The sequence below is a fragment of the Cyprinus carpio genome, chromosome B14 (genome assembly GCF_018340385.1).
Source record: "Cyprinus carpio isolate SPL01 chromosome B14, ASM1834038v1, whole genome shotgun sequence".
NCBI classification, from domain to species: Eukaryota; Metazoa; Chordata; class Actinopteri; order Cypriniformes; family Cyprinidae; genus Cyprinus; species Cyprinus carpio.
Window position 1 is genome coordinate 19,156,253 of NC_056610.1, and position 11,786 is coordinate 19,168,038.

An 11,786-nucleotide genomic window follows, 5' to 3' on the forward strand; every position below is an offset into this window, starting at 1 on the left:
GGAACGTACTAGCCAACAGTACATATGTAACAGGAGACATTAGCTATTATTTATTACACGACCAGCAATTTGTTCGCTATGCCTGGGTAAAAGCACTGCACATTAAAGAAAGGCATAGGGAGAGAGACACTGTGCTTTTATTGCAGTAGTAAAGATTAGAGTCACAGCCAAAGTTCCTCCCCCTCAGCTACTGCACGTGGATCTGGTTAGGACACTTCTTGTAACGCATGTATTTTCAGATAGGACATACAAACCCTTGTACACACACACGCACAGACTCACAAGACAGGAACTCTCGTGCCCTGCTGTCACACTCTGTGTGTGGACTTGCTTGGAGCAGATGGTCTAAAATGAGCTCCTCAGGCTGGATACTGGCTGTGTGTCTTGTGGTCTTGAAGGTAACAAAAAAAATTGTGTATGTTATGGCGATTTAGTCTTGATGGTGTGGTGTAACTGCAACAGTCATGCACTGTATGAGTAAGGTCACCATCTGTTGTTGTGCCATGTGTTTTTGGTTTATGTGTGAATTATATTTGCATGTCATTAGCCTAAAAATGAATTCTACCATAAAATGTCATTTGTTTGCTCATTCTAACCATAAAACGGATCTGTAAGAGACTGTATGATTATTGTTTTTTATTCATAAAATGATTATATGTGTCATTTGTTTACTATATTTGGCTTGTTTACATTGTGGTTTTTGAGGTTTTATGCATGTTTTTGAGTTGTAGTGCAGTTGCTGAGTTGCTTTTACTGTTTCAGTCATATTGTAATGTGAAAGCATTGTCATCTCGAATTATAAAAGCATAAGTTTAACCACAATTGCTGACCTTTGTTCACCACATGTGCTGACAGTGAGTTTAAAACATTTACTCTGTTGTTCTGCATGTGTCTCTTCTCGTTTGTCATCACAGGAGGCAGATATGCTGTGTGGGCCAAAGAAGTCTCAGGCAGTGAGAGGAACTGTTCAGCAATTCCTCCGGTACTCTATTCTTCTATCCATACTCTGTCCATGTTTTCCTCTGTATATCCACACAACTGGTTCAGTCCTCTGCTAGGACTTGTCTTTAGCTCAGAGAGCAGAGGAAAGAGAAAATAATAACCCTGTGTCCAGCATACAGGCCTAATCTGGCCTCTCAGTGAGGAGATCTTCTCTCCTGATAAGAACACAGTTTTTAGGTCATGCACACCCCAGATCTGATCTCAACGAGCTGTGTGTGTTATCTGTATCAGTTAAACTAAATGTTTTTATATGGGTTGAGTTTCGAATTATGGGTTGAAAATTGAATTTGTGATATTTGTGGATAATTTAATGTATTCAGAATAATTTTGATGCAATATATTTAAATGATTAATTCTCGTTGCTCCAGTATTTGCCACCAACAGCTGTAAACACGACTTTGAGGCTTCGTGATCTAAGAGCATCCATGATCCCCTTGAACATCTCAGCCTACATCATCCCAGCCACAGATGCTCATCTGGTAACTTCTAAAGATTGTCAGAAATGGAAAGTTATATTAAGAGGCAAAACTGGTTACCTGGAATATATTTCTTTTACTTTTTTCCTAAGCATATAAAATCACAAACCATAGCCATACACTGATGTCAAATAAGTCTAAATAAATTCTAATGTAATCAAAAATTCAAAAGAGGTCATAAATAATAATATTTGTATTGTTGTTTTAAATGCACATTCTCTCTGCAGAGACACCACATACTAAATCCAAAACTAGTTGGCCTAGAATTAATAATATGAAATATATCAAATGATATACAAGATTAAACATTATTTATCCCCAAATTTTAAATATATTTTGCGTTTTTGTCCGTTTTGTAGGCATTTAATTTCTGACCATTTCATTTTTTGGCAGAGTGAGTACATCGCCCCCAGAGATGCGAGGTTGGCCTGGATGTCTGGCTTCACTGGCTCTGCAGGTGTGTTTCACAGCCAACTGATCATAATATTGCTGTATCACCATGCATCTTACTCAGTCGCATTATGTTTGTCACTTCTTTGGTCCCTGACGAATGTCCCACTCCTGTCTTTTGTTATAACTAACAAGAATCTGTTTCTAATTTCTAGGAACAGCAGTAATTACTCAAAACAAGGCTGTTTTGTGGACCGATAGCCGCTACTGGATTCAGGCAGAGAGACAAATGGACTGTAACTGGGAGCTACAGCGAGATGGTGAGGAGCAAATTATGAGAGTAAAATTAATATTTTATACTTGTCCAAATGAAGTTGAACGTGGGTGGGTCTTAAAACACATATTTAAAGGATATTGAAAGATGTTATTTTATTGATTGCTGTGTAGAATTCTATTATTTTACCTTTACTTTGTCTGTTGTTAATTCGATCTGAGTTTGTAACACTTTTCTGGTCTAACTCTACTGGATCACAGCCTCTATTCGCAGCATTACCAACTGGCTAATCTTAGAGATCCCTGAGGGAGATCAGGTGGGCTTTGACCCATTCCTCTTCTCTGTAGGTGAGCAAACAGAGCTGATAAAATACTTTCTTATGTAAATTATGTTAAAAAGTATGTTGCTTTCTGGTCAATTTTTTTAATTATTTTAAATGCTGTTCTTTTGAACTTTTTTTATTCATCAAAATAAAAACAAATGTGAAAAAATGACACCCAAAAATATTAAGCAGCAAAACTGTTTTCAACATTGATGATAATAATGATAATACATTTTAAAATGTATTAAAATGAAAAACATATATATTAAATTGTATAATATTTCACAATAATGCTTATATATTTACTATGTTTGTCAAATAAATGCAGCCATGGTGAGACTTCTTTCAAAAACATTTTAAAAAATCTTACTGAAGCAAGCTTTTGAATTGAAGTGTATATATAAACTATATTAAGATGATTACATAAGTAGATTAAATCATTCGTGAATAATTTGGTCTTTATTCTTTGCTGCTTTAGACATTTTTGACGTTTACAGCACCAACCTGGCTCCAGCGGGCCGGATCCTGAAGTCTATTCCTGATAACCTGGTGGATAAAATATGGACAGGTCGACCTCCTCTGCCTCCTGACAACCCCATACGCTTACCTGACAATGTCATCGGTGTGTGCATGTCTTATCAGCATCACTTGACTGATAAGTACCAAGCGAATAGGGCAGAGGACCATAAGATCATGACAAACAGAGCAATAAAGCTCTGATTTAATCTTTAATGACTAGTGATATAACTTACAGTAATGACAGCTCACAGGGGATATTCTAGTTCATTCTGGTGCCAAGATAAAGTCAATGAGGCATGAATGAAGGCATAGTCAGCCTAAGAATAACTTCATGTTGTCTAAAACTACAGTATATGGCTTTTTTTCTGTGGGACATAAAAGGAGAAATTCTGTGCTTGTTGCTTTTTTCCTCTATTTCAAGCTTTAAATAAGATACAAAAAAGAATCTTAGAATGAGTTGTGCATTTTATTAATATTATCATTTATAAGTCTTCTGAATTCATATTATAGCTTTGTGTGAGGAACATATAAACATTTTCAGTGCTGTTTACTAATAATCTTCCTGCAGAGACTAAAGTGTTGAGTCAATGTGGTGAACTTGAGAACAAAAATCAGTCTGATTCATGAATAAATCATTTTAAACCAAGTCAAAAAGTCGATTCCCTGAACAGATTTGATTCAGAATAGTGAATCTTTAGCAAATCAGTCTTCTCTGCATATATGTTGCCTTTTATTGTAATTGCATAGGAAAATATATTAAAAATTATAAAAAATTGACACAAATCTCACATTTTTTGGGTGAACTGTGTCTTGAAGGTTTTGTTGTAATTAAAATTTACATTGTGGATGTTCAGAAAGGACCTGGCCAATGAAAGTAGATCAGATCCGAGCCCAAATAAGTGACAATCCATACAAGCCCACCGCTGTGCTGCTTTCAGCTCTGGACGAGACCGCATGTAAGCACAAAACAGCACAACACAAAGCCATCTCATGCAGGAGAGTTTCTCTGAATTGTTCTGTAAAACTCTTGTCGGGCCAAACATTTCAGCTTGTGTCTCTATTTTCAGGGCTGTTTAATCTACGAGGAAACGACATCCCTTTTAATCCATTCTTCTATTCTTACACTCTGCTGTCAATGGATGAGATATGGCAAGTTCCTCTGTTTCATATTAATAGCACTATACTTAGTTGGTGTGCTGTACAGTTTCTAACTAACCTCCTTCACCAGGCTCTTTGTGCACATTGAACGAATAACAGAAGAGTTGAAGGTGTACCTGAACACGTCATGCTACCATTCCTATTGTGTGCAGCTGCTTGAGTACAGCTCTGTGCGCACGTACCTGCAGTCCTATCTACAGAGACCCAATGTGAGGGTGTGGGTGGGAACAGAGTACACCAACCAAGCCCTGTATGAGCTCATCACTCCTGAGGTAAGACCTGGATCCAAAACATAGACTAGTACTACGTGTACGATAGCTTGGATGCTCAAATAAGGAGTCTCAAACTATCTGTGGGCTAAATATGGCTAAGATGGTTTCAGTCAAGCCCCTCAAATGTTAATAATTGATTTTCACTTTTTGCATTTGGCCTTTAATGTTATCCTGTGCTTCTGTTCAAGTAGTTAAATTAATTAGGCTACTGTGTTAAATAGTAGCCTAATTAATTTTTCCCATATGGTTTTTTAAAGGCTGAAACATAAATGTAAATATGTAAATGTAATCTAGGAAAGAACAAACAAAACTCTATGCTTGCGTCAAAAAAGTTTAGTTACGCACATCTACATCAGCCACGTGTCACTGTGTGACAAAATTAGATTGCTATAATCAGTGGAGTCATTTCTATTTTTGACACACTGCAAAGCTATTTCAGACACTTATTTTGCCCTTCCTGGTCTGTCTGAAATGAAATTATTTCATTGACTGATATTTAAATAAATATATGATGAATTAAATTAGAGCTAATTTATGATGTTTTACTTGTTGTGACTAGCTGTGCTGTGAAGTGCAAAACAAATTTGAATAAATGGATGGATGGAGGTGTGAATGGATGGATGGGGTAGACAGGTAGATTGGTAAGTATAAAGGTAAATGGATGGGTAGATAGATGGATAAATGGATGGATGAATGGATGGATAAGTACATTGGTGGATGAATGGATAGGTAGATAGGTGGATGGATGGATGAGTAGATTGTTGGACAGATGTATGGATGGTAGGTAGCTAGATGGATGGGTAGATATGTGGATGGATGGATGGATAGATAGATGGATGAGTAGATTGGTGGACAAGAGTATGGATGGTAGGTAGCCAGATGGATGGGTAGATATGTGGATGGATGGATGGATGGATGGATGGAAGGATGGATGATATTTAGACGGATAGGTAGATAGCTGGATAGATGGGCAGATAAATGGATAACTTGATGAATGAATGAATAGATGGATGGATGGATGGATGGATGGATGGATGGATGGATGGATGGATGGATGGATGGACAGATGACGGATGAATGAGTAGATTGGTGGACAGGTGAATAGATGGGCAGATTGATGGATAAATTACTGAAATAGTTATTTGAATAGAAGAAAGGATGGATGGATGGATGGATGGATGGATGGATGGATGAATGGATGGATGGATGGATGATTGGGTGGGTGGATGGATAAATGGTAGATAGTTAGATGGATGGGTAGATAAATGTATAGATTTAGATTGGTGGATAGATGGATGATTGATGGCTGGATGGATGGATAAGTAAATGGGTGGATGGATGGATGGATGGATGGATGGATCCTGAGTGAAATTATAATTTCATAAGGCTGCTTGAGTCCCACAGTACAGGTGAAGATTTTACTGTTGTTGAACATATCTTATGTTTTTGGACAAACGTCTGACCAGCACCTACTCTCCAGTACTGACCACAAAAGCAGTGAAAGATGCGACTGAGCAGCGTATTCTCAAAGAGGCTCATGTAAGAGCACACAAACACACAGTCTTCTCCCCAAATGACTTTTGTAAAGCAGTGATAACCCTTATGGACACTGTTGACTGATACCTGTTGTATGATCGTAATTTCTAGATTGAGGGGCACTTTATCACATCATAAGGCCACATTAGGAGACCAGACAGACTCCATTCATTGCTGCATCAATGTCTTATCGCTCCTTATCGCACAACCTCCATCAAACATATTGGGACCTTTATTACTCATGGTGTTTGCTTGTATTCAGTGTTCTATTGACATATTTTGCCGAATGAGGTTTTTCATTCGAAAATAACTGCATTTGATAACATGCATGGACATGTGGCTCTGGTGGTTTATGGCCTAAAGCCAGACCTCTGTTGACTGCTTCAATTAATCCCCTCTGTCTGGAATCCATCTGGTCTCAAGCGGGTGATTTTGTACTTCTCAGCCACGATGGGTGAACATCCATCCTTTTTCCCGCAGGTTAGGGATGCAGTCGCAGTCATGCAGCTTCTTATGTGGCTAGAGAAGAAAGTTCCAGAAGGCACAGAGAACGAACTTACAGCAGCACATTTTGTCGATCAGTGTCGCAGGTACAAAACAGTGGAGCTAAACCCTCTTCACTGATACCACTCACATAAAATAAAACAGATACTTTTACCTTAAGGCTATCGGTTCCAAAAGTATATGTACCATTCATTTATTTAAATTGTGCATTGCTTATTTTTTATTTATTTTTATTTTTTTACATTTATTTGTTTATTTTATAAGCTTGCATTACAGGAATTACGTTAGTTGCACAAGTAGAACTTGTTACTTCATCAAGGATGTTAATATGTTTTACTTTTGTAAACTTCCCTTTTCTTGAGAATCACAAACCCTTCACTGTGTTTTGACAGCAAACAGAAGAACAGCAGAGGGCCTAGTTTTGAGACCATTTCTGCAAGTGGACCTAATGCTGCTCTTGCTCACTACAGGTATTGAATACTGTACCTCTTCCCACCAAATTATAATATTTAGGGGTTTTTTAGTCATTTTTCTTTGTACACTCTTGAATTATATTCATTGTGTTTACTTATAACTACCTGCATTGTTCTTATTTTTACAGTCCATCTAATGAAACTGCAAGGAAGCTGTCAGTGGATGAGATGTATCTGGTTGACTCTGGAGGACAGTACCTGTGAGTTTCATAGTACTATTAGTACATAGTTATGTTTGTGTGCAAAAAACAATACACAGACAAGCTCATGCATGCATTCTGTCTTATTTATGTTAACAGTGATGGTACTACTGATATAACGCGTACTGTGCACTGGGGTAAACCCACTGACTTTCAAAAGGTACTGAATGGCAGGCATAGGGAGTTACTAATGATGCAAAGCATAATAGGATGCTTATACTGAAAAGAAAACTGTTTTCTCCATGTCCTACTCCGATAGGAGGCCTACACAAGAGTGCTCATGGGAAATATTGAGATTTCAAGAACCATCTTTCCTGCTGGAACTAGAGGTGAGGATTTCCTCATCTTCAATCACAATCTCCATTCAAGCGACCATGCCATGATACTTCCACAAGAGGGTGGCATATACACAGTAGACTTCTCACAGTGACCACTACAAAACCTGTCAAGTGCTAACCGTTCAAGTGTTTTTATTCCCTCCATAGGCGTGAACATGGAGATGCTGGGACGAAGAGCATTGTGGGAAGTTGGTTTAAATTATGGTCATGGGACAGGTCATGGTGTCGGCAACTACTTTGCTATTCAATGAATTTAAATATTAATCTGAAAAATGTTAGATTGTGATTGAAGATAATCTTGTCATTTAAATGCATTTGTGTTTATAAAAATCATTTACAATTTAAATACACTAATATTTAAAAGTGTAGAGTCAGTAAGTTTTATTTATTTTTTATTTTTTTGTTATCAATGATGCATGATATTAATTAAAAGTGACAGTAAAGGCATTTATAATGTTACAAAATATTTCTGTTTAATAAATCTTTTTTTTTTATTGTTCTATTCAAAGCATATAGCATTGACAATAATAAGAAATTGATAATAAAATGAATTTAAAAGATTTTAAAATAGAAATCATTGTAACACTATTTCACAATATTGCTGTTTTACCTTATTTTATTTTTTTATTTTTTTATTACAAATAAATGCAGCCTTGGTGAGAAAAACATTCAAAAACACACATATACAGGTATATGTAAATATATAACATATGCTGTATGTCTTTATCTAAGGTCTTTGTTTTCTCTCGGATAGGGCCTGTGGGTTTTCAGTCCAATAATATTCCATTTCAAGAGGGGATGTTCACATCAATTGGTGAGGAATCATTAAGCAGCTCATTACGATTATCTTAGTTTGATAATTACGGTTATAAACTGACAAACTCTCCTCTAGAACCTGGTTATTACAAGGAGAATGACTTTGGTATAAGGATAGAGGACATTGCTGTGACTGTTCCAGCTATAACAAAGGTACATCCAACTAACTGAGGGTCCGTAACTCTGTAAATCCTCTGCAGTTAGCCAAGGGCACTTCCTAAAGAAATATTAATAATATGTGCATTTTTTCTTGCTTAAAATAAAATTCCTCTTTTCCTGTTTTATTTTCAATATGGCAACAATTACTTGACATTTGAAACTGTCTCACTGGTGCCTTATGACAGAAAACTGATCAACACATCTCTTCTAAGTCCTGAGCAGGTATTGTAATAGTGCCATAAAGTATTTATAACAAACTGTTTTTTTTTGTTTTGTTTTGTTTGTTTCTTTGTTAACAATATATATATGTGTGTGTGTGTGTGTGTGTGTGTGTGTGTGTGTGTGTGTGTGTGTGTGTGTGAGTGAGAGACCACAAAACCAGTAATAAGGGTCAGTTTTTCGAAACTGAGATTTATACATATTCTGAAAGCTGAATAAACAAGATTTCCATTGATTTAAGGTTTGGGATAGTGGTTTTATGATAGGACAATATTTGGCTGAGATACAACTGTTTGAAAATCTGGAATCTGATGGTGCAAAGAAAATAAAAATAATGAGAAAATCACCTTTGAAGTTGTCCAAATGAAGTTCTTAGCATGGCATATTACTAATCAAAAATTAAGTTTTAATATATTTATGGTAGGAAATGTACAAAATATCTTCATGGAACATGATCTTTACTTAATAATACCCTAATGATTTTTGGCATAAAATAAAAATTGCCAAAAAATTTTGACCCATACAATGTATTTTTGGCTATTGCTACAAATGTACCCGTGTTACTTATCTATAAGTATATATTAGTATATAAGTATATAATTAGTATATAAGTATATATATATATATATATATATATATATATATATATATTAGGGCTGTCAGTCGATTACAGTTTTTAATCGAATTAATTACATAATATTTCGATTAATCTAATTAATAGCAATTAATCGCAAAATAAATTTGACTGTGAAAATACCCACAAAAGGTTATTTAAAGATATTTTTGTTAAATGAGAAAGTATCAAGTAGACCTTACAAATTGTAGCTTTAGAAATATTTTATTTGATTCAACTAAAAAATTAATTGCACAAACATTTAGGCTACAACGGCCTAACATAAATGGCCTAAAAGAAGATAATTTAAGGAACATCTCAGTGTTGTTTGTTCATACAGTGAAAGTCATTGGTAACCAAAGCAGCTTTGTACCAACAGTCTTCAAAATAGAAAGGTTTGAAACGAGAGTGAGTCGATGATGACAATTTTTTGGGTGAACTTTACCTTTAATGTTTTTATTCTTATTATTCTTATTATTAATATTATTAATTAATTAATTAAATGATTCTTCAAATAAGAAACTAAATCTGGAGGTGGCGGTAAATGTCTTCAGTCGATTCGTTCAAACGGCTGATTCATTCAAGTATTCAGTAAATGGCTCTCTTTGTGAATGGGTCTTTGAATCATTGGTTCACACAATTCGTTCAAAACGCGGATTCATTCAGAATCGCACAACGCACAACAGTTCTGCTCTGGCTTTAAAGGTAATTATGTTCTCTATATGCAAAAACACATAATATTGTGTTTAAAATATAACACAATATCAACTTCTTACTGAACTATTGTATAAAATCGCATTTAAACTTGTGATATTCGGGTCAAAAACAGCACTCGTGTAATAGCTCTCCCTGCTGGTGTGATATCGATATTGTATGATATAAATATTAGACAAAAACACATAAAGAGGCATTTTTTGCACCAATATCTTGAATTTTAGGGTATAACTGCATGTATAAAGTTGTTGCCCTGCATCATATTGCCCTGTCAGTCGATTAATTAATCTAATTAAAATCAAACAATCAAAAAACAAACAAAACATTGAAAACAAACACAAAATATTATTAAAACAGAAAATTTTGTGTTAAATGAGAAAATATCATATAGATATTACAAACTGTAACTTTAAAAATATTCTATTTGATTCAACATAAAATTTATTACACATAAACATTTAGGCTAAAACGGCCTAACATAAACTATGGGACATAAAAGAAACATGAGAAACATCTCAGTATTTTCTGTTTATACAATGAATGTTATATATATATATATATATATATATATATATATATATGTATGTATATGTGTGTGTGTTTGTGTATGTGTGTATGTGTTATTAATATAAATACATTCATGTATTACTTTCATGTGTTTACTTTCATATCATGTGTTGTCTGATATAATATAAATGCATCTATGTTTACTTTCATATCATAAATAATTTTGGTACTGCTTGAATGTCTTGTTTGCCATTTGGTGTTCAGTCTAAAAAATGTAGGTTAAGAAACCACAGCTTTGTGTGTTTAAATATAAGTTATTTTCTAGCGTTGGTTTCCTTTGAAAATGTGCCCACTGATGCTCTTCACTGGAAATACGTCTTGGGAGGCGGGGTTGTGGGTTAGCTGAAAATGGCCTTATTTTCATTTATGACAAAACAGAAATCACTCACTGACAGCATTTTATTTGTTGTTGTCTTGTAGCTGCACTGGCTGAACAAGTACTATGAGACCATCCGGAGCATGGTGGGTCCTGAGCTGGAGAGGCAGGCGCTGAAGGAGGAGTATGACTGGATGATGAAGCATACGGCACCCTTCCTTACAGCTGGAGCCTCAGCTGTCATCTCCTCAGTCACACTGCTAGTAACAGTGCTGCCCTCCGTTTTACTGTATAACCTGTTGTAAAACAAGCACTGTAGAGCATTACCCACTTCACAGCGTTCAGTACTGCCTCTGCTCCTGTTGTGGGCTGGGGTGACAAACTCACTTTCAGATACAAACAGAAAAGCTCCAGTGTTGCGTACTTAAATTAAGTTGTCTATTATACAGTGTTCTTTCTCTCTCTTAATTCTTCTCTTTTATCTGGTTATTTTTTTACAAGCCATTTTGAGTTGATTTAATGCCTCATTAGGATTTGTCCTATGTTTGAACTGTTAGTATTTTATAATGTATTTTATGACAAAAGTTGTTGGTTTAATTAAGAAAGACAATATTAAGATTTAAAAATTATACATTGCATGTGAATGTATGAATATATTATTTTAAGTAAATCATTGTTTATTTATAGTTTATTAAAGTGAGATTACTAAAGTATCTCCTCTACTTTTGGTTTATCTATGACGGCGTCCGAAAGCTTAGGCAGGTAATGAGACGATGACTTTCAGGCAGCGTTTGCATGTAAAGTTACCTCACAAAACAGATTTCAAACTGACTTCTAAGGCAGTCTCATGATCTACATGAAAATACAGAGAAGTTCGGTTATAATATTTAATTACAATAGTACTAATTTTTCGCTAGA

At 35.3% G+C, this 11,786-nt stretch overlaps 1 protein-coding gene across 1 annotated transcript; it reads left to right on the top strand.

The window, feature by feature from the left end:
- Positions 1-212: 212 nt before the first annotated feature.
- Positions 213-11,581, top strand: LOC109102732 (xaa-Pro aminopeptidase 2-like). The gene is given in 21 exon segments (XM_042738394.1): positions 213-394; positions 913-982; positions 1,371-1,481; positions 1,872-1,935; positions 2,084-2,188; positions 2,403-2,489; positions 2,943-3,086; positions 3,838-3,939; positions 4,051-4,132; positions 4,212-4,413; positions 5,863-5,952; positions 6,430-6,539; positions 6,846-6,923; positions 7,055-7,126; positions 7,226-7,286; positions 7,386-7,455; positions 7,612-7,746; positions 8,219-8,278; positions 8,357-8,433; positions 8,572-8,661; positions 10,973-11,581. Coding segments are annotated over 21 exon segments (2,178 nt in total). The 5' UTR covers positions 213-227; the 3' UTR covers positions 11,174-11,581.
- Positions 11,582-11,786: the final 205 nt, after the last annotated feature.